At 38.9% G+C, this 23,710-nt stretch overlaps 1 protein-coding gene across 7 annotated transcripts in view; it reads left to right on the plus strand.

Annotated features, from left to right (window-relative positions):
- The window catches only part of pbx3b (pre-B-cell leukemia homeobox 3b), a 58,952-nt gene extending 49,917 nt beyond the window's left edge, over positions 1-9,035 (plus strand). For 4 of the 7 annotated variants that reach the window (XM_088299505.1, XM_088299520.1, XM_088299513.1 and 1 more), the window contains 5 exons: positions 2,768-2,933; positions 3,510-3,587; positions 4,037-4,149; positions 5,369-5,458; positions 7,485-9,035. In XM_088299505.1, coding sequence (XP_088155631.1) covers positions 2,768-2,933; positions 3,510-3,587; positions 4,037-4,149; positions 5,369-5,458; positions 7,485-7,577 — 540 coding nt within the window. In that variant the 3' untranslated portion in view covers positions 7,578-9,035. The remainder of the gene's footprint in view (positions 1-2,767; positions 2,934-3,509; positions 3,588-4,036; positions 4,150-5,368; positions 5,459-7,484) is intronic. The other 3 variants (XM_088299539.1, XM_088299548.1, XM_088299556.1) reach the window with 1 other exon arrangement.
- Positions 9,036-23,710: the final 14,675 nt, after the last annotated feature.

Below are 23,710 nucleotides of genomic sequence, written 5' to 3' on the forward strand. Positions count from 1 at the left end.
TTTTCATTGATTAGGGAGGCTTATTGATTCAATTAGAATATAACAGCTTCTCAGCCTCTCAATATGTGGAGCAACTCTATTGTGTTCTTGCGAACAGTCCACATGCTCATTACACGATCACTGGCTTCAAGGCTGCTGATGTCAGGTATTCTAGTGTTAACACCCCGGCTCTGCCCTCACTTAGCAGTCGACTGGATGCGTGGCCTTCTCCAAGATGGAAGAGAATTAGTTCTATAGATTAGGTTGTGATCCACACCTTGCAGTGCTCGATAGTAGGCTGACCCGGAGAACCGCTAAAGCCGGTGCTCAGAGGGCAGGAGAAGAATATATGTGACATTTAAGGGTTTGCCTCAATATGTGCCTCTTCAGGCTCATATATAGTGGCGGACTCAGACTACATGTTGTCACAAAGGACAGGCTAAACACAGGCAAGAATTATAATGTTAGTAAAATATGTGATTTCCCAGTTAGCGGGCTGTTAAAAAAGGGTAAAGATTACATCATTCCAATCCACTATAAGCAGGTTAAGTAAAAAGGATGATAGCCAAGGCTTTCATTGCTTCCAATTAAACCTTGCTTGTTAGTTTAACCTCTAGGTAAAGGCATCAAACAATTGATGTCAAGGAAACCCTGCTGCCGACAGTGGGTCTCGCCTGGATGGTCATTAATTTTAATTGCTTAGATATTAAAGATTTAGAGCGCAGAGACGTGCAGGATAGAAATGATCTGTTGTCCTGCAAATCCAGTCACTTTTTATGCCACAACATTGGCTGGCTGCTGGGGATATTAAAATTTAAGCACATGGGTGGAAATTAAATAAAGCGTCATTAGGGGCAGCTGCTCTTTGGCTGGTCCAGCGGTGGGCTGCAAGGCCGGTGAGATAGAGTGGATGGGGTGGAGGGGGTCGCAGGGGGGGAGCAGCAGCACAGCAATGAGACACTCTAATTTATAGAACCATTAAAAGCATGCATCATCTCATCATTATTCTGCTCTTATCGCAGACCCAGCATCTACTCAGTAGATTCATGCAACTTTTGAGGGCCTCGCTAATGTTAGATGTTTCACTTCAATGTAATTTGCATTTCAAACTACTCTGCTTACCCAGCTCACGCTTTCACCTTAACACGAGTCCTTTTAGGCTTTCATTTCTCCACGATGATCCATTTTTCAAGCTGACCATTTTAACACTGAGGGCCATATTTTTGGTCGACTTGCGCCCGTCCACTCAGCTTAAAAATGTGCGTAACTTAATTTTCATGCCAGAGCAAGTCTAGTCTACCATGTTTGGGGGCCGTGTTACGTTTTTCTGGGCGGAACAGAAAGTAGACTGCACTTAGCGTCTAAACGGGCTCATCGGCATTTTTGCACTGTGGCTATTCAGTGTGTATGTGAGTTAGTTACATGCTGCTCTTCACGGGGCGTTCCGGCCACGTCTACCGGTGCATCTGAAAAAGTAAATACAATATGTAGACTCGATTTTAGGCTTGAAAAAGCAGATTTTGCTCTGTGTGCGGGTGGCGTAATTGGGAGTACTTGATAGAGGCGCAGGAAGTTGAACGCCTCACCGGCGTGTATGTTCGACATCATTGTATTTCATTCAGAAATATGACAACAGCGTGGGGCAATCCCTCTGAAATCAGTTCATTGAATAAATTAAAATTATCATCTTAAAAATGATTAATAGCACCCCTGTCACTATTGAGGTGAGCGGGTCAAAATTGGATGCACGATCAGGGGTGCAAGGCGGTCTCCAATTGCCCATCACATTGAGGGCCAACTACATCGAAGAAATCTTGGACTCTACCCGCCAATGTAAATCCAGTCTTACTGTGCCTCCGACCGTCCTGATTTTGATGCGAATGAGGCATACCGCTTGGATTGGATGGGAAAAGATTACTTCCAAATGTTTTGTCATTTTGAAATGTAAACACTTAAAGAGATTTACAGAAATTAATAGTTGCATAGTGATACTTATCTGTTTCCTACATTGTTTAATAATTGTTGATCATTGTTATTAATTATTAATTGTATTCATTGTTGCGTGAAAATGCTAAATTTATGCGTGTCTTCACATCAAATAATATAATTAGTTATTATTTCTTAATTTATTCTAAATCACGATTGAATATAATATGAGGACATTCATTGTCAGAAGGGTCTTTAAGACTGGAAGCCCTTCACGTTAATCAGTCGCCAAAACGTAGCTCTGGATTTCAAAAATGTCGGTGACCCCTGACTTAGACAAAGATTCCTTGCGAGTCGAGAGAAAGTAGTTCACCTTTATCCAAATATGAGGTAATTGGGTGCGTTAAAAATGGTGGTGGAAAATCTAACGTATAATACCATTGACATTGCACAAGACAAACAGAGGTAATGAGAAGCATTTATTTTTGCACTAATTTTAATTTCACCTTTTTTTTCCATCACTCACTTGTCTGTGTATATCACTGAGGGGAGGGGTGTATCCTTAACAGCCAGCCACGCAATAACGGACATGTCGAAGCAGCAGGAGCCCCTCGTGTTTGGGTTTTGTCAGGAGACAGAGCTGAGAGCATGTCAGGCTCCCATCCATGAGAAGACACAAGTGGCTCCTTATTATGGCTTAATTAGCTTGTGTACCCAGTGGACATTGCTGCAGGGGCTGGGAATTGGGTACTTGATGGACCCAAACATGACATCTTGAAAGAGTCACACTGCTCAGTGCACGCTGCTGTGGCTGCTTGACGTCTGACTCGTCTGCTCCTCCCCTCTGTGCTCTTCCACGCAGGTATCCAACTGGTTTGGCAACAAACGCATCCGCTACAAGAAAAATATCGGCAAGTTTCAAGAGGAGGCCAACCTGTACGCCGCCAAGACTGCTGTAAACGCGGCACACGCTGCAGCCGCTGCAGTGCAGAACAGCCAGGCCAACTCCCCTACTACACCGAACTCTGGTAGGCACTCCTGCATAATGAAGAAGAGAGATGAAAAAAAAAAAAAAACACAAAGACCTGCCCTACACCTCAGGCCTTAACCTGCTGCCTCCCTCCTTCCTTCCCTGCCTCCCTCATGCACCATTCACACAGGCGAGAGTGACAGGCTCAGCTCCCAGCTTGGGGATCACAGTGTCTCCCGTCTATAAGACACTTGGTGCCAAGCAAACTCATGCATAAAGGGAGCGTTCCTGACTCGTGAACCGAGAATACATGTATTTTTGGAAAAGAACAAAAAAAACCCACATCTGAATATTGCCATGGGATTTGTTTTCTCTTGACTTTTCTGTCAGTCTCCTGTCATTTTAAATGTAATGGTATGTAGTCACATGGAATGTGGCATATTATTTGGCGATATAAGTGTAAGCAATGGCATTCTGATTATGCTTATATAAGCACTATTTGTTTTTTTATGTGATACCAAAAAGGCCAGTTGAAGTGCAATGAGTAAAATGTAGAATGTGATCGGTTTGGACTGGGATGAACTGCATCGGGATTTGGTAAGCTTATGAAGTGGTCCCTTTTTCTTGCATCCAGGATTCCAGATGAAAGATGAGGAGTTTCAACTGGATTCTGCAGAGAGCAAAAACACTCTTTTAACCAACATGTTTACTGGTACTGGTCTTTTCATAAGCTTCTTCTTGTTCTTGTCATTTCCCATGTGATACCTTACGCTAGTGTTAGATTGGGAATAGATGATGTGGAGCATTTGGGAGCTTAAGCGACCGACCACATGTAGAGCCCCCTTGTGTCGTGTGAGTCTCACTTCATTTGTGTCCATCATGTTGGTAAAAATATAACGCCTTTATTCAGTCCTCCTGCATATTGTCCCCATCCGTTTGTTATTTGCTTCTTTTGCTTTCCTCTTCACTCTGGTAGTTGCTTGCTTTATAGGGATTTTTCTTTCTAGTATATTTGTATGTGTCTCTTTGAGTTGGCCTCCATTTATTCAGACGTGTGCGTGCGTGAGTGCGCGCGTGCGTGCCTGCATTATTTGTGTGTGAATGTGCAGTCCTATTATAGCCCGTTCATGTTATTCAGCTACTTACATTTTCCCTCTCTAGGTTCTTCAGGTTCTTTTAACCTCCCAAACTCTGGGGACATGTACTTGAGCATGCAGAGTCTGAATGGGGATTCTTACCAAGGGGCACAAGTCGGAGCCAATGTACAGTCACAGGTAGGATTAACAATCAGGGACAGTTCTTCACTGCCGATGCAGAGAGCTGTCCTTGTCTTGCCTGTGTACTGAGACATCCTCAGTGCAGTCTGAAGCACGTTAAAGCAAAACACATCTTGTGAGTGAAGCCCACCTTTGCTCAGTGAGGCTCTCTGAAAGCGCCAAACGGTGAACAGAGTGCCGTCTGATTATGTATTTTGGATGGCAGAGTTGGCTGACAAAATATAATGTAACGATACATTTAAGATTCCTAAGTGAACACGTGGTGAATGCATTTGGCTTTGACTTGACCTCTTGGGTTGGTATTGGGTTTTTGGTAACGTGATCCCCTCCCCCTTACTGTCCTCTATCTTCTTTTGTCTCATTGTGGTATTGCTCGTTGTTGTTGTCTACAAGTCTGCAAACGTAATGCGCAGTGGTCGCAACTGTGCATTTACAACAACAATCTGTGATATAAAGTTATCTTCATAAATGTATGCTAGATAATCTGTTGTAGATATATTAATATATGTAAAGGTATAATACTTTTAAATAGCACTGGTCAACAGCAAATTTTAATCAGAAGTGACTTATGTGGCCTTAACCATCTTTCCTTTTTTTATGCAGGTCAGGTTTTGGTAGTATTTTCTTCTTCATTCTTTTTTTTTTTTTTTTAAGCTTGACCTACAAAAGCTTGTGCATTACGGATTTTACCATGCGGTGTAATTTATAGCGTTGACCTTTCAGGGAAAAAAAAATCCAGCTGTTGCTTAACCTAACACTTAACTCCAGAATATGACTAAATATATTGCGTTATTCCATATATTATTGTTATTTTGTCATTATTGTTATTGTTACCAATACCTGATGTGCTAGAAGGAAACAAAAAGGACAGAATCCTCAAAAAAAAAATTCAGTGTTTACTTGAAAAAAAACAATGTTGACCAGGATTATGATAAATGCTCAGTTAAAACAGTTGTAGTGTTCTTAGTTTTGTTACTTCCTTACTTGTGCGAATTGTGAGTTCTCAAATCTAATTAAAATTCAGTAATTTGGCGAATATTTTACTTTCTGTATTACAAAATCTTGTCGCTTTTTTATCAGGTCTGGTTAGCGCATTTTCTGTCTTTGGAGTGCAGTTTCACCCAAATTAGTGTCTGCTCCTGCATGTGAACAGTGAGTGTTGTCTTGATGCCGCCCACAAATTTAAACTGCTTGTCCACTTTGTTTGTTCCTTCAGGTGGATACCCTGCGCCATGTTATCAGTCAGACGGCAGGATACAGTGATGCTCTTGGTCGAAACACGATGTACAGTCCACACAGTTTAACTGTGAGTACAGGACCCAAAACTCTGCCCCATTTTCAATAGGACACACAAATAACAAATCTTTGATATGAACACACACACAGGCAAAGACACACACGCACACACACTCCTACATACACGCGTGCACTATGAAATTAATTTAAAGGCCAATAATCTCTTCCAGCCTCCCTCCAAAAAGAAATAATTTGCATTTTTATGAAAAAAAAAAATGTAATTGGATTGACTCTAAAAAATTAAACAGTTTTTGCATCTATATTGAATTATGTAATTCAATTAATTGTGCTGCTCCTTCTGGTGTGCCCGCCGCGGCCAAAGGGTGGCAGTATAATATAGCCATGAAGACTCAACCAAATAAAAATAGTACTTCTTCTACTACTGCTATCGTTAGTGATTCAGGGATGCATTGCAATATTATCCGTTTTTGTAGATGAAACAATATATGCGCCTGTGAGTATTATCTCTCTACAAGTGATGCTCCACCATTTGTGTTCATTGGTTAAAGTGTTTTTCAATGAAACATTTGCCCACAAAGGTCCTTGAGGTATTGGTTTTCAAAAAACAAATACAGTCAGTTTAATAAATGACATTACATCTGGTAATCAGCTCAGTCTATCTCAAGTTATATTATACACAAGACATAATTAAGTCATTATATACATGTGTGGAAAATAGTTGATAGTCTCTTTGCGAGAAAATGCTATCATCTGTACCGGAAGCTTCCGGTGTCATTTTGTCTGCGCTGAAGCCTTATTACTCTAAGCTTTTCCGACATGTCAGCCCCAAGCTAGATCAAGTGTTTTTTCACTTTCTCACAAGGTTTCTCACTTCCATGTGCGCTGCAGACCTGTGCCTAGTGGCTCACTCACGCTCTGCACAATTCTGACAAAAATAGCAATGGGCACTACTGAGTCATCCTCACCTTCTCCCCAAAAAATAAATGAAATAAAAATAAAAAAATTTTAAAAAACTGAGAATCAAGCATCTCACACACATGCAATTAATATCCTTGAATAACTCATTGTTGCACTGCATCTATTTTCATCCAGAAAGTGCTTTGTAGACATATTAGCATAGACTAACGTTTAGCGTTGTTGATGGTGACGTAGACAGATCCAGTAAAGGCTAGGTCGTGCCTAGAGCGAGGCAAAGTCAGGCTGGCTAAGACTGGCTCTCTTGGCAAGGCCCTGACTTGTCACTTCCACTCACCTCTCCCCACCTCAGCCAGACCGAGCCCTCCCTCCTCCTGACTGGCAGGAGAATATGTAGCGACAAGCTGCCGGACGCTGCTGAACCATGCTTAGACAATGATTTGAGGCATCACTCCCATTGGTTGGGAGGCAACACAAATTTGTCTCTTTGCTGATTCGAGTCCAAAACATTATAACTCTTGTTCAGGAAAGCAAGTACGTTAGGGAGCTGAGGTATGGGTGAAAAATGGATGTTTGCTGCCAATCATTAAATCACAAATCATTTTATTACAATAAAACAAATACAGGTGAAAACCAAACGGTGAAAAATGTAGGCCTACCACAATAATTGTTTCCATAAAATCAAATGCTGTTTTGAGTGCTGAGGCTGCATAAAAGGCTTAATACTGATAACAATGCCAAAATCATTTCAGTGCTGTTGTTTGAGTTTGAATGTCTTCTTTGACTTCTTATACGAGGGCACAGTACCAACAGCCCCCTTGTTTACCATTCAAACAGCATGGCTGGAATTTGCCTTTTTTTTTTTTCATTGACGTACGGGGGCAACTAAAATTTTGCCCTTTACACGCATCCTGGTTGCAAGTTGTAGTACACATGTAGTGACGTGACAAGGACAAAAAACAATCTTAGCAATTCTTTTGATGTGCATTTTTTCATATAAAATTGTATTCTATATATACTGTATGGAAAGCGCTTTGTTACAGCTCCAGCCGTTGTGAAATGCGCTATATAAATAAAGTTCTATTGTATCGTATTGTATTGTAAGTAATTATGTTGCAGAGAAGTTGAATCATCTCAAACTTCCCCTGTTTGTGTCATAGACTAATGGTGGGTGGCAGGATGCAACAACTCCGTCTTCAGTAATATCTGCGTCAGAGGGACCCGGCAGTGTGCACTCAGATACCTCCAATTGATCCACTCTTCATGCATTTAAGCCTCAAGCTGGGCAAGGACTCTTAACTGACTGCACATCTGCAGTGGACCTCCAAAATGTTTCCATGCCACATTTGTTTTTTGTGCATTTGTAATGTCACACGACTACATGCCACACGTAAGGATGAAAATTTTCATCATGAAGAGTCAACTTTTCATGATTGTATCAGTGTTTTCTTTGTAAATCAGATGTTTGTTGAAGGGTAAGCGCACATAATGCATGTGCAAATATCAAACAGCCCTCTGATTTTTGTCAAATGTCCATTTCATCTTCTTGTATTAAAAATACAGGACGGGTATTTACATGACATTTAAAATGTCAAAAGTATGTGATTACTCTTTTTTCATATTTTGAAAATACTTGTTTTCTTTGTGTCCGTCTAACAAATGGATTAAAGTCGCTGTTAATGTGGCTGTAACACCGCTCCTGTTGACAGCTCAATGGCAGCTTTGTGGTTACTTTGGAGATTAAATTTACATTACAGTTGTACACATGAGAACAAGCCAATGATTATTCATATCTGGAGCATAAACAAGTGTAATGGATTGAGTTGCCACAACATGACACCATCCCATATTTTATCATGTGATGTTTGGTATGTACATATGTATACATTTTATACTGCTTATGGAAGTCATGGAATCCCCCACAGTTGATCATAACTCGCAAGGCCCAGTGACTCACAAACGTGTACAAAACATAACTTAAGAGTACTTAAACTTCCCAACAATCAATACACAGCTTTAATGCCTCATTGCAATTCATACCAACAAATTCCACCATTCCTGTAGCTTAGAGCACTCACATACTACCTCTAAACGTCATCACCATGTTTTTGCCCAACTTATTTTTTATTCTTTTACTTTTGATAACATCTTGCAACAGTGTAAGCGTCCTCATTCTCTATGTAATGTAATGTATATTTTAATCTTTTAATAAAACGCTGTGGCTATATTGCAGCTTAAAATGACAAAAAAAGTGAATCTGATAACAGTAATTCCATCAAAAAAAGCAGAGCGAGTGCATTATTGGTCTGTGGCTTTTACGAAGGGGGTGTGATAAAATTGCGACAAATTAACAGTAAAACTGTTGTAAATACTAAAAAAAAACATTTTGAATGTTGCTCATCTTAATACTAAATCATACAAAAAAATGAAGAAAAAAAAATCACTATTACGACTGTAATGCATAGAAGTTTCAGTATTCAGAACTGTATATTTCCAGCTCTGTTCAACAGGGTTCAAACATCTTTTCTCTTTTTTCTATTGTATGTGATTCTGAAACTGAAAAGTCATGACAAATGATTTGTGGCAGTGATTCAAATGTAATAAAAATGTTTAGTGTTGCTTTCTAACCGAACGACACCCTGGACTGAAAAGTCTTCCTTGTGGTAGTTGTGTAATTTAAAACATAAATAAAACTTTTGCTTTGATGACAACATGTATTTTTTGTGTGGTGAATCATTATAAGACGCATAAATTATATATATATATATATATAAATATATATATATATATATATCCATCCATTATCTGTAACACTTCTCCTCACTAGGGTTGCGGGAGGGTGCTGGAGCCTATCCCCGCTATCTTCGGGCAGTAGGTGGGGGACACCCTGAACTGTTTGCCAGCCAATCGCAGGACACACTGAGACGAACAACCATCCGCGCTCACATTCATACCTAGGGATAATTTAGAGTGTTCAATCAACCTGCCATGCATGTTTTTGGAATTTGGGAGGAAACCGGAGTACCCGGAGGAAACCCATGCAGGCACGGGGTGAACATGCAAACTCCACACGGGAAGGCCGGAGCCGGGATCGAACCTACTGCTCTCACTGTGAGGTCATCATGCTAACCAGTCGAGCCACCGTGCCACCCCTATATATATATATATATACTGAACTGGTCGCCAGCCAGTCACAGCGCAATATATAAATATAATCAATTTATTCACTTATTATTTTGTGAAGGCTGAGAAACATTCTACAACATTTTGTGGAACGATTTATCACAATCCAAAAAATGTCCCTTTTTACAATGTTACATATATTCCATAACACAATTCTTAAATTAATGAGTATTTATAAATTCACTTAATCCTTCTAAGATTTCTCAACCAATTGAAATTCCATTCAATTCAATGTATTATGTTACAATGTAGCTATACAATAGCACAACAATTGAAATAATATTAATAATCTATCTATCATCATTAAAAACAATACTTGAAAAAGATGTACATTTTTTATCCATATTTTAGCATGCAAGCATTTGATCAATTCAGATTCAAAATACCACCAAACTGACAAAATCTGACATCCTGATCTATATAGTCTTTAAATTTTTTGCTCTGATTGATTGCAATTTTGCTTTATGGCATGATGTTATAGCATTTTTCAAGAACCATTATATTAGTGCAATAAATCTGCCTTTTCAAGTCCCATATTGTACAAATGTGCTATATAAATAAAATTGTATTTCTATTGTATTTCCATTACATTAAATTCTACTGTATTTCAGCTCAGCGTCAACTTTTCAGTATTGACTTCCAATCTTTGCAGATATTGCCATCTCTAGTTAAACAGTGCTGTCATAACGTTACAATTCATGTCATGGAGGTTTGTAACGTAGGCCTCGGAAGCATTCTAAAGTACAGAATAGAAGTGGAGGATGTAACCTGGTGTGTAGTCAGTGATGGAGCTGACATTAACTGAAATGCCGTGAAGTCTAGTTATGGTCGCTGTACCGTTAATGGATCATTGGGTACCAATTTTGCATGGAAACTGACATCCATTTATTCTCATTTTCTTTAGTTGACTCACTGAGATTGTGCTCATCTCAACTCACCTGGATACTTAACGCTTTCACTTTTGCTCATCAATAGACTTCACAGAGGCACATAAAATATTTTCTTTGGGCTTAGATGGACCGGAAAGAGGCAAGTGAGATGTAACATCTTGAGGCTAAAATAAGTGCAATGCACAGACAGTTTCCCAAGAGAGCATATTTGTCCATTCAACCATTGCAGAACTTTGTTGAACACCTTTCTGTGAAAATCTTTTCACTCATTCCATGGTTTACAACGTTACATGATTACGACGCAACCCCCACATATTAAGAAAGAGTTGTTTGGACGTTTGTGTCATAAATAAGAAAAGCTTGCATTGAATTACTACAGTATAATATCGTAACATTTTATTTATATAGAACATTTAAAAGACAATAAAAGTTTATCCCAATGTGCTGAACAGGTAAAAAACAAGAAATAAAAAAAAACTATTTCAAAAAAACAAAACATGAGATACCAAACATTGAAAACATGAAAGGTGTCAAATGGGAAGAGGGCAGTAATTCCTGAATTTGAAAGGCCAAAGAGTTCAAATGTGTCTGAAAGCTTGACGTGTAAACCTTCAGAGTGGGGACGTGCCTAACAGGAAGCGGCAGCTCATTCCACATCTTTGGGACAACTCCTGTGAAAACCAGGTCTCCCCTGAGCGTCATCCTGGATAGGCCAGTACAGAGGTGATGTGCTCTTGTTTCCCTGTACCGGTTAGCAGCCGAGCAAGAACGTTTTTGTAAGCGGGAGATTATGGCCTGACTCATCCTGACATACAAAGCGTGACGGTAGTTTAGGTGCGTGTGAAACGGTTTTAAAAAAATAGAAAGGTTTGACCTTGCACATCTTTCTGAGCTGCGTAAGAGCTTTTCTTCCCCAACACATCATTTATATGTTTGTCCATCTTTAGGTCACAGTCGATTTTCACCCCTCGATGAGTCACAGTTGGCGTCAAGAAATGTTCCAGGGGGCCAAGATCAGCAGGACAACAAGCACAATTCACTCGCCTTCCAGCATACAACCCAACTACATGTTTTGGACTTGTTTTCTATTTTTCCATTTTAAACTGTTTAGCGATGTGTTTTTCATAATTGAACTACTCTTTTCGCATACACCCACTCAACAGACACTAAAAGTAAAGTGGAAAACTGTATTGAGGCAACAAGCCATTGCATTTACAGGATTTGAAAAAGGAAATAACAAAGGGTTCTATTTCCATGTCATGTTTCTATGTCCAGCACAATACAAGCTGTTGAACTCTGGATGACGTTTTGTTATTTGCAGATATTTGAATGGCACAGTTAAATACTGGTGTTTTGAGCTGTTGTGTGTGTGTGGACACAGCTTACTTGATTTGCCACCAATGGAAGCAGCTCCTCTCAATGGAACAGAAACGCCAACATCTAAACGCATGGTTCAGACAATTTTTAAAAACCATCCATCCCTGGTGCTTTTTGTACTAAAATGTGCGGGGTCACAGTTCGCAGTCACATATTTTTTCCTGGTCCCAGAACAATGTTCGTATCACTACCTAAACTGTGTTTGTGGGTTTTGCAATGACACATAAAGTTAGACGTCATTGTTGTGAATTCATTCTGTGTGGTGCGAAATATGCATTTTTCCATCCATTTCTTTTCTTTTTTTTTTTTTATGCAAACGTCATCAAATTAATGAATTTCTTGGTGTGTTCGTCACCACTTTTCTCCAACAAATGACACAGACTGAGTTGCCAGGTAGATGTGAACAAACCAAAAAAAAAAAAACACCAGTTTTATTTATTTATTTATTTTTTTTGGCTATCCTTCCTAAAAATGCACACTGTGTTAAAATGCAGGTTTCAAAGTCATGTAGCTCAAGTCAAGTCACTGAAAAGTTTTTGCCTTAAACACAGCTAAATATAGCCCCATCCCTACTGCCTTACACTCCAATTGTTCATGTCGGGGGTCGAATTTTAAAACCATCCTTAAAATTTCTAATAATAATAATCATAGTCATAATCATGAAATAATGTAGCCATTCACGTGAGTTCTCCAATGATTCAGAGTGCTCGATATACAGCGTTGTCATATTTCAAAATGAAGTACAATGACATCCACTACACATTGCAGAATCTGTCAGCATGTGCCCGGGACAAATAGCTTGTTGTTGTTCTGTTCTCCTTGCTTGGTGCTATGGCTAAAAGTCATGCTGGTGGTCAGAAATGGGAGGTTTTATTGATTTAATTTTGATTTATAACAAGAAATCCCCTTGACGTTTTTGTCTTTATAGAGCAGTTTTCCAACGTTCCTTTTTGTTTTTACATAGAGCACTAAACTTGTAAGCAAAAGTTAAATGCTGATTTCTAATAACATAGTGTGAATATACTAAATTGAATATGAAAGCGAGTTTAAGGTCCATTACTGCTCTTTTCAGCCATTTGCATTAGAATCTATTAGCTCAATATACTTTTACAAATAGATATATTTACTTCCTCAACTTCAAGCATTGGATTTTAAGTACTGCACTCAGCAAAATTAGCCCCAGAACCATTTAAATAAAGACAATCCGTTTTCTGAAATTATACCTATTAGAGAATTCTCATAGGTTCATTAAAGATGACAATATAAGTAAAATGCACGAGGAAAAGCATGCACCATTAAATATGGAAATGTAGAATTGCATTAGCAATACGTACTCTGTGCAAGTGTCGATTAAATTAGAGAAAGATATCATTTACTGTATAGTATTAGATTTCTTATTAAATTAGATAAAAGATGTATTTTTTATAATTTGATGTATTGCTTATTGTGCATTGCTCACAGACCCGTGCTCCAATGTATTACACTAGAGTGGCTGTGAATACTGAAATGCAAAACATATAATTGCATCATATTACTGTTGCATTAGTGACGGGGGTTTAAACAGAAGGTATATGAGCATGATTATAGAGTCCTCGTCTTGTCTTGGGCCACCATCACCTTTTGGATGGGCAAGTAGTTGCGTAATTAATTTAACTACATTTTGTGGTAATATGGTAACACTGTGAGTCCAACATTAAATCAGTCTTGAACTTACTTTCTTGCCATAGATGGTGCCTATGAATTGTGAGGCTGCCGCACAGCTATGAGGGTGCGGGGTCACACACAAACACGAACAATCGGTACCGGGTGGTGAATCCAGTCGACTATGTTCACGCCCACAACGGCGCAGAATGACAGTTTTTAACTGTGCCAAGCTGTACGCATCTGCAAAGATACCAAAGCCTAGTCTAGCCTGCCTTTGCAAAGATTTAGACCACACCTCAGAATAGGCATGAAAATAGAGCCCATTGTGTTCTTTTATACCTCGCACAATGGACTCTATGCATGGCAGCTCATCATTTTTTCCTGTGGAAAATACGGAGGCATACAAGCTTCCAGCTTTCGTTTGTTCCAAGCCACCGGAATGCCATCTGGAGGAAAAAAATAACCTCATTCTTTAAAATTGTGTTAATGTGGGTTTTATTATTGGGTTATATTCTATAGCTTGGAGCTGCTACTTTTCAAGGTGGAAATCTCCCTGGAAAGTTGTTTAACAGTGAGCTGGTACTACAAAGGAAACATACATTTTAGACATTCTGCGAAACAATTTAACTATTGATGGTGTCAAAATAAGAATTGCAAGTCCATGTTATCATGGACCTGCATGTACTATGATGCAGCAAATTAAATCAAGCCAATTAAATGAGATGGTGCTTTTGATTGCAATTATATATATTACATTTTATTACATATCTGAACCAAATGTTAAGGTAATACTTTGAGGTACGATGTAATTTTATCAGATTGTGAATACATTTTAAAGTGTTATCGCCTGCAGGCGGCACAGTGGTCGACTGGTTGGCATGTCCGCCTCGCAGTTCAGAGGTGCACGGTTCGATTCCGGCTCCGGCCTTACTGTGTGGAGTTTGCATGTTATCCTCGTGCCTGTGTGCCTCCCACATTCCAAAGGCATGCATGGTAGGTTGATTGGACACCCTGAATTGCTCCTAGGTTTGTGTGTGAGCGCGGATGGTTGTTTGTCTTTGTGTGCCCTGCGATTGGCTGGCAACCAGTTCAGGGTGCACCCTGCTTATTGCCTGAAGACAGCTGTGATAGGCTCCAGCATGCCCGTTACCCTCGTGAGGATTAGATAATGGATGGATAGAGTTATCGCTATGCATTAGATTAGCAAATTAGCCCTCGCCCAAATGTGAAAATGGTGAATATGGTCCATCAAATGTTTTAAAAATTGCGTTAAATTTTAACAGACGCCCACTAAATTTTACAAGATGAACTTTGTGTGAAAAACTGAAAACAATTTGTAACCTATCATATTTGTGTAATATGTTTGTTACTTAGTAGCAGGAAAATACTTGGTTTATGGACATTAATTATCAAAAGCGGGAGGTACCATTCTCAGGGTAAGCAGTTTCCACAAATGAGAAATACATCAATGTAAATTAACTTGGTAATTTCTGCGTAATAGTAGAAAATTATGTTATTACATAAATCTGTAATCGATCTGTTGATTTGGGTATTCTCCAGTAACAACAAAATAACCTGGAAAAGGCGCTCCCTGCTCCTTCTAGTGCAGTGTTGGTATAGACTTGGTAAGTGTAATGAGGAGCCATTAGATTAGTGTGTGATGCAGTTTGTTCTCAGTCCCTGGTTCCATATTTATATTTCATATTTTGTGTTTCACACTATATTAACAGCTGTGCCTTGTTTTTGCCATCTGCAGACAATTTACCGAACACAGATCTGTAATAATACCATGTTTTCTTCTTGCAACTCTCTCAATAGACAGCACACTGCAGATTCTTGACAGGTGCACAGACATTTGCTCGTGAGACGGGGCGAGGAGGATTATTACTGCATTATTTAGTTTTCCTGAAATAAACACACACATTGCCTGCCTGGAATGATGTGTGACTATACAGTCAGCACTGTGCTGTGCATGCACCGGCAGCCAATTATGATTTACGCCGGCCACCAAGACCCACGGTGCCTCTTTCCCCCTCCAACAAGAGCCACTTAGTACTGAGGATTTTCCGTCCATACCCTCTCATTTGCTCTGTATCTCACCCTTTTATGACCTTTTTACATTCACCTTGGCTTGTTCTCCCACTTGCTATCACCACAGTGGCTCAGGTTGCACTCCACAGTCTAGTTTCAGTATAATAACTTGACACTTCACATTGCATTAGTCTTAGTCCTGACAACAAGGTTATGTGACCTATGGTGTCAGAGAGCATACACCATACTTGCTTGGAGAAGCTATTTATCAAGACAGCTTTGGGCCACCTATGATTCAGAGCAGAACAAATACAGATCAGTCCTATGGAGGACATAGAGTGCTTGTCTACAACCTTAGCTAGCCAACACCTTTATACTGATTTTCTCATCTTAAACAAACCACCCTAAGGGATGATTAAATTGCATTAGCAATTGAACGTAATGTGCAATATTTACAGTAAATGCATTCAAGACAAGTTTATTTGGTGTGTGAACTCATTGCATCAAAACCCTCTAATTAGTAATTGAAAGCAAGCCAGCGAGCCCCTTGGACTCGCTGAAAAACAGAAAACAGGGCGGGGTTCTTGGCTGGCACCCTCCATTGCAGAGCCATTGGCTGACGATGAGCCTTGATGATGTCATTCGAAAAACGGAGATCCCGCAGGTGTATAAGCAGCAAAATAAGCATGCCACTGGCATGAAGTCATATTCACATGCAATGGGCCCTGTTTTCTTTTGCTGCGCAAGTCTCGTATAAAGCGCAGTCAAACTGCACCTGGATGGTGATTACGTTGTTTTGTTATTCTGCTAGACTTTGAAAAGGGAGAATTGGGCGTAACAGGGCGTTTCCACCATTGTGTGTCGTTGTAGGATGGAACGAATCAGAGCCCAGGCCGATTTTAGTATCATTCCTCATTTGCATTAAAATTAGGGCGTCATGCTTGACATTGTGGAAAAAAAACTAGACTCTGTGACATAAGCAATTGAAGGCCACCTTGTACCCAGGATCCGTGCTGCCGTATGCTCTCCAATCGCTGTGCTGCGTGGCAAGGGGTGGTTGGTATAAAGATGAGTTGATTTCTAAAATGATTTCAAGGGATTGTCCAATGTTGTTTTCATACTTATGAATGAAATACGACGACAAAGTTATCGAACATTTTGCCAACGTTTAATTGCAAGACAAACTATAGTCGCGCCACTCAGAACACCAATACATACTAAATTCTGATCTAAATTCGAAATTCTCACCGAACTTTCCCCGGCACCCAAAAGGAGAAAAGATGTGTTCATTTTTAGGTTGAGCACACAGGTGCCTGACGACCTAAATAAAGCCCCATCAGTTAGTCGACCACTGCTTGATCTCACATGTTCTGTACATGGCACGCAGACTGTCTTTTCCTTCATAACGAAGACATTAAATTTATTTCTGATTGGAATTTTGTGTTAGTCAATGAGCAAAAAAATGTACACTTCTGTGCTTTTAAGCATTACAATTCCAATACATCCAGAACAAAATCTAACAATAACGTAAGCTACATCAGAAAATGTATGTATGCCACATTCATTATCTGGAAAACACATGTGTATGATTAGATGATTAGGATTCATTATGAACTGTTCATCACCATGAGCACCACACTAGAGCATTTGGTTACTACATCTGCTTGTTGTTGTTAGTCTATATGTTCAGACCTTTTTGTCCAGAAAAAAATGCATGCTAGGTGCCCTGATGACTGTAAATTGCGAGCGACGACACAAGCACAATTTGCTATTGCATTCCCTCCTACGTTGTTATTTTTTTTCAAGGTTATATTAAAATAACAAACTGCAACAAGTTGCACAGTTGCGTTAATTGAATTGTTCATGTAAGAGTTTTACAAATTCCCACGGTTTGTGAGGCCATGAAGGCATCTGATTGTAATTGGATGAACAAGTGTCTGAATGTGACTGGATGAAAATGAGTATTGGCCCTGTGTTTGGACCTTGGGAGTGATCAAGATTATTTGAAGGTGTGCTCAGCCAAGGCGACAAGTAAAAAATAAATATATAAAACATCAATGGTGTTATTGATTAGTTGAATCACCTTAGCGTCAACTACAAGAAATGTTTCCTGCTTCAACCCCAAGATTGGTTTATTCTGAACACAGCCACATCACACACTCAGATTTAAAAGAGGGTTTGTACACTTGTGCAACCACATTATTTATTTTGCTTATTTTCCGTGGTCCCCTTTCTTACTTCCCCAAGTTGAGTTGCACTCGGAAAAGGTTGCATTATTGGAAAAGGGTTTGAAATGATTTACTTTGTCTATTTTTTTTTAAATCACAAAAGAAGACATTTTGAACCATGATGTGTAGACTTTTTAGATCACAGCCATTTTACAGTTAATGCATGGAAATAAGCATACGAGTCAAAGGAACATCCAGTTATGATATGTATAGGCCCATTTTATTTATTCATTTCACATTTTCTCTTTGGAGTTGAGTAGTTCACTCAGTGTGAACTACTTTCATCCATATTTGGAAGAGATCACATTACCATCTGAGGATATGCAATGTGTTTCTTTTTCTCTTTAAACTGCCATGAGGCATATCCAAATCTAACCTGCTGGTTTATATTGATCTCAACCCTCATATTGGTTTTGGGTGAAAATTGACCTGTTTTCAAGTTTGGGTTTGTAAAAATTACCATTTGCTTTTTTTGTTCAAAAACAAGGCATCATTTAATTGTCAGACATATCTTTTTCAAACCTAAAATTTTTTCCACTATTTTAATAAATTCTAAAGGTCTGAAAAAACTAAAGTGACATTTACGGTGTTACGGGCTGTGTAAAAGTTCTGGGTTTCTCTGTCCCCTCTTCACCACATGTGAACTCAAACTTTCTTGCAACATATTGATCTGTTTTGAAAAGAAAATAAATAAATAAACATTGACATACATACATTTGCCAAGAAATAATAAGTTACATTCTGTTGGAGCTTCAGTCAAGATGAGTAAAAGGTACACTGTTCATCATGTGCTGGATCATATCTTTGGTCATGACAGTCAGTGATACTCAAAACCGAGAGGAAAATGAATTAGTGAAGACATCAAGTTCATGTTTGAGTAGTGCTTTCCGCAACCTCTTCAGAAGATCCTGCTTGAGATGGTGAGAGCTGGTGGTTTAATTCTCATTTGCACTTGCAATTCGGATTAAAATAAATTATTTTTATGAAAAGGATTTTACTTTTTGTCTTTATCCTACCATAAATTGATATGGGTCAGTTTTGACCCTTAACATCGCAGATGTCACTATTGTTAATTATTTCACATGAAAAAAATAATCATAATAATTTTTGGGTAGGTGTACTCTAATGTGAGTTTAAGACATGGATGATATAATTACTCATTTTATAACCCTAATAAATATAATAAATCAAATTAAACAGTTGTTGCAATCAAAAATTCATTTTATATTGTAAGATAAAAGGTTTGTGGAGGTAAAACATAAAAATTAAAACAGTGTTTCCATGGATATGGATACACACTAAATTAGCTTTGAGGAAAAAAACAATATTGAATGATAATGAGTGTTTTTATGAATTTAAATCAAATTTGACACACTAACATTAAAGATGTGGGCAGCTTCGTAACATTGCAAAGGTTAAGAAAACTAAAAATACTAACTGTATACACTGTTCTTACATTCACCAAAACCGTCTGCGATATCACACTTCTCTCTCACATTAATCTGTGCCTCAGAAAGAAAATGTGTGATCAATGTGTTGCACTGTTCGCTTTCATTTTATAGCATGCGAGCAAACCTCTGTCACCATTACACAATTGCAGCCTTAGTGGAGGTGTTTATCTTATTCATGTCTCTCTCCCTTTCCCTGGGGTCCATTGGCCCCTGTCTGCTTCCTGGTGCTGTCTGGGAGTCCAAGTCTTTGCGGCACCAGGATCATTTTCCCCTCTGTAGCTGTTGTCACTTACATGGACTCAGCTAATTCATCTTGCTAATGGCAGGTGGGGTGCTGTAATTGTGATTTCCATGTCCTTTTTTCTGCTGCAGCTCCTTGATCTAATAATAATATTTATTATTATTTGAAAAAAAAAAAAACATCTCCGTCATTGTCATTCATTTACATGATTTGGTCTTTAGTTTTGATGTTTTCCATTTCCACATGGGTCAGTAGAGTGACATTTAAATGCTCATATTACCTCATCCTGAAAAAACAAAAATCCGCCGGTTTAAATATAATGGGATATACGCTATTCACAGCACTAACAGGTATTTTAAGAGTAAGAGTAACAGTAACCAGAATGAAGTCAGCTCTCTGAGCAGTCAGAGTCGCTGGGGCATGAATCTCCAGAGAGCGCAAGATGTGGAATGAGCCCGGGCTGATTTGAGTCAGGAGGAAGGTCGTCACCACACAAATGAAAAACATGAGAAGTGGTTCAAGGTCTAATCAAGTCCTCAGACTGCACTCACTGGGAGCAATTAAGTTCCTCCCCCTCGCTCAACATAGGTAACCAGATCCTCCTATTGACATTCTCAATAAAAGGTCATTTATTGTACATGGACAAAATGATCAGGCTCCATTGCCTCACAACCTCATAACAAAATATAACTTGGCAATAAATTGGTGTCTTAGGGATTACGTTTGAGCTGGGATGTCATTTACAAAATTCACGAGGACATGAAATTATTCTTGGATTTGATTAGTAATCATTTAAGAGATGGCTTACGCTATGAGTGTGTCGTGCATTGTATTTGTCGTGTATCTGCAATCAGCACGCACAGCTCATCACTGCATGAATGTCGAGACCTTGGCGGAGAGTCCTCCCAGACCGCTGGATTTCATTACTATCATTGCCTGTCTGACACTAATGAAGTCCTGCTACTTTCTGCAGTCTTGCCTCTCCAACCACAATACTAAAATAAGTTATCCAAGAGTTGCGTGTCCATCTTGCAGCTCCGTTTGACAAAGACTATCTGCAGAAAACAGCCTTGAAGTGGTATGCTTTAATGTGCTGATCCTCCCCCTAAAAAAATGTGACTAGTATATATATATATATATATATATATATATATATATATATATATATATATATATTTAAATTAATTGTTGTTAATCAAAATTTTCAACTACTTTATTTTTGTGAAGCTTGTAACAGATATTTGCTTGAAAATCTTGGAATTACTGTAAAATCACAAAATGTATATTTTCATTCGAAGACTGTTATAATAGCTTATTTGATCCTTGAATTTGAACTAAATCTTTCCAGGCATTTTTCTTTCTTTTCTTTTCAAAACTTCCATCCATTATCTTAGCCGCTTCTCCTCACATGGGTTGCGGGGATGCTGGAGCCCATCCCAGCTGTCTTCAAGCAGTAGGCGGGTCCACCCTGAACTGGGTGCCAGCCAATCGCAGGGCACAAATAGAAGAACAACCATCCGCTCTCACACTCACACCTAGGGAAAATGTATCATACAATGCCTTCCTTTCATCCGGATGACCGTTTTGCTGGCGATACCTTTTACTATGCATAGCTTTCAACCTGCAATCAAAATAAGATGAAGTGAATTGATTAAACAATGTGGTATTAGTTTGGCTCATGGAAGCACATGACCTGCGTAAACGAGGAAACCTTTAACCAGATTCTGTCGGAAAGTCACAATATCCGGTCCACTAATTAAGATGTAAAATCATGTTTCTTCAATCCATACAAAACTGTTTAAAAAGGAGAATATTTGCTTTTGGAGTGGCTGTTTGTTAGCCAGCAGTTTGCTAGAAGGCTTGCATCCTTCGATTGTCGCTGTACAGAGCCAAGAAATACTAAAAATACAGCATATGACCTTGTGAAAACAATTTTTTTTAACACTTCTTATATGCGTGGATTAAGCTGTTGTTGATTTTCTCACTTTTCTTCACAAGCTTTCTTTATTTAACCAAGCCTAACCATCGTCTGAATTCAGTATCATCTGTATTTCCTAAATGTAATTATTATATCAGGGACTTCCTTGTGTTTACCATGTATATTTTCTAATCCATACTGTAATTTAACATAGCCTATTAGTAATAGTACAGTGATGCAATGTCTATGGTGCTCAGGGAAGGCGAAACAATGAGTCTTTTGAATAAGTAAAGAGATGCTATTCCTAACACATTTATTTTGGCAGGATCAGCAATGAATCATGGATGCGGCACAGAAAAGATGTATTTATCTGAGACCAGGACAAGGACTGGAGAGGGTTATCAAACACTTTCACACATCTATCGATTCCCATCAAAGTGAGATGTACCGTAGAAAAGTAAACATGTGAACAGCAACTGTCAAAAACGGTTGGCGAGATTTCCGTACAGTGATTATTTATAGAGAAGAGAATTTAAAGTAATTGCAGCACGCCAGCCTGAACGTGAGGTCTTTATACTTTTATTGGGCACATCAAGTGCTTTGTTCTGATGGCTGCAGCAAAAAAGCCCATTTCAGCAAAAGGTGTCAAGGCTATACACGTCGTACATGTTCATTGTGCTTACTTGCAAAGTGCCATTCTTATTCATGTCTGAGTGGGCATATGCCACACAAAGGAGTGCTCACACAGAACTGATTGCCGTACGAACACGCACAGTCGGACTATGGCAGAGATGCACTGACGTGACATTTAAAGCAAAGCTCAACACTTCTTGCCTATCTTTGGAAAGTGATGATGATCTTTGCTGTGCTGCTCATCAGCAGTGAGAAAGATTGCAATGTACGGCCGTCTGCGGGCCACACTCATTTGACATGTTGACACAGTAGGTCCTTAAAAGTGCATGTGTCAGGAGCTTGGAACTAATAGTGCAATGTGTAACTTCAGAAGATTAGCCGTGGCCGCTCTGGTGTTTAGAAGCAGTTTTTGAAAAATGTGTGTGGCAGTCGTACGTGAGGTGGGAGAAATGAGGGCGGTGTGGACGGCTCTGCGAGAGTGGAAACTAAGTGAAATATAAGATTGCAATATTTTGATAAAGTAATCACGCTTGGGGAGCAAACCTCAGACACGGATATCGGCCTTTGGTGATTCCGCACAGCTCCTCTGAACACGGCAGCATCAGATTTACAAATTGAAAATCATTAATAATTCTAACCAGGATGTGATAAATCTGGAATCACTCCCGATGAACCTGGACACACTTTCATAAATCAAAAAGATTACTTGGAAATTTTTTAAACTCTGACGTCAGGGTGTCAGGCTTACTAATGGTTTTTGTAGATCTCTCACTGTGATATATCATTAATCTGTGATACATTTGAAGGGTGTCACCAGAGCGATATGTGATTTCTTGAACATTAAGGATATGCTGGTCTGTGTCAATCCAGGAGCTGCGATGGCTGAAAACTGGTGGGAGTGGGGTCATTAAATTGATGCAGGATCAACAGTCCTTTGAAGGTTGATCGTAAATAGAATTTATAAAATAATTAGGTTTTAGTTTAATGTATCAATTCCTAAATCAGAAACAAAATTAAGGCAATAATAGAATGCCCAAAAAAAAAATTCTGATAAATCCAACCTAATTTGAAGTTAATACTAATTACCATTATAAAGACAATATCTTTGTATGGTAAAAAGTTTGAATCCAGCTCATTTGAATGTGATGTGTGTACTTATTGAGATATCTAGAGGGTGTACACACCTTGATTGACATTAATCCATTCATCCATTTTCTACCGCTATCTTCATTTGAGTCTTGGCTAAACTGAAGCCTATTCTTAATGTTGCGATATCAAAAGTGCTTCCATATCATCGTGGTCATTCAGCTTTTGGTCCCCATGCGCCAATGTCTGTCCTAAAAAGACTGCAAGAAAAGAAGGTGAGTTGATTATTTTTTTTATTACTTGACAATCCTATAGACGTGTTGCATTCATTAAGTGTATTCAGTTTACTGACTTAAAGGAATCATTGTCAGTAGGAAGTTTCTAATTTCTAAGGTTGTGTAAAAGTAATCTCAGATTAGTGAACAGATAATATTTCAATATAATGTCTTACTGAATGCTAAACAAGTTTATTGCATCAGCAATAATGGCATTTTGGTGGTATACACATACAAGTACGGGTATAGAAGTGAGCGCAAATATATAATTTGAAGAAAAATGTGTACCAGTACCATTAAACTTTTTAGAATACCCTAAGCTTCCCCACGGTATTACAAAAATGATCATTCCATGAGCTTAATGCCATATGATAACCCAACTGTGAACTTAAGATACTTAAGATACAGAAGTCCCGCTTGTCTAAAACA

The sequence above is a fragment of the Idiotropiscis lumnitzeri genome, chromosome 1 (genome assembly GCF_059441095.1).
Source record: "Idiotropiscis lumnitzeri isolate Australia: NSW breed Sydney's pygmy pipehorse chromosome 1, RoL_Ilum_1.0, whole genome shotgun sequence".
NCBI lineage: Eukaryota > Metazoa > Chordata > Actinopteri > Syngnathiformes > Syngnathidae > Idiotropiscis > Idiotropiscis lumnitzeri.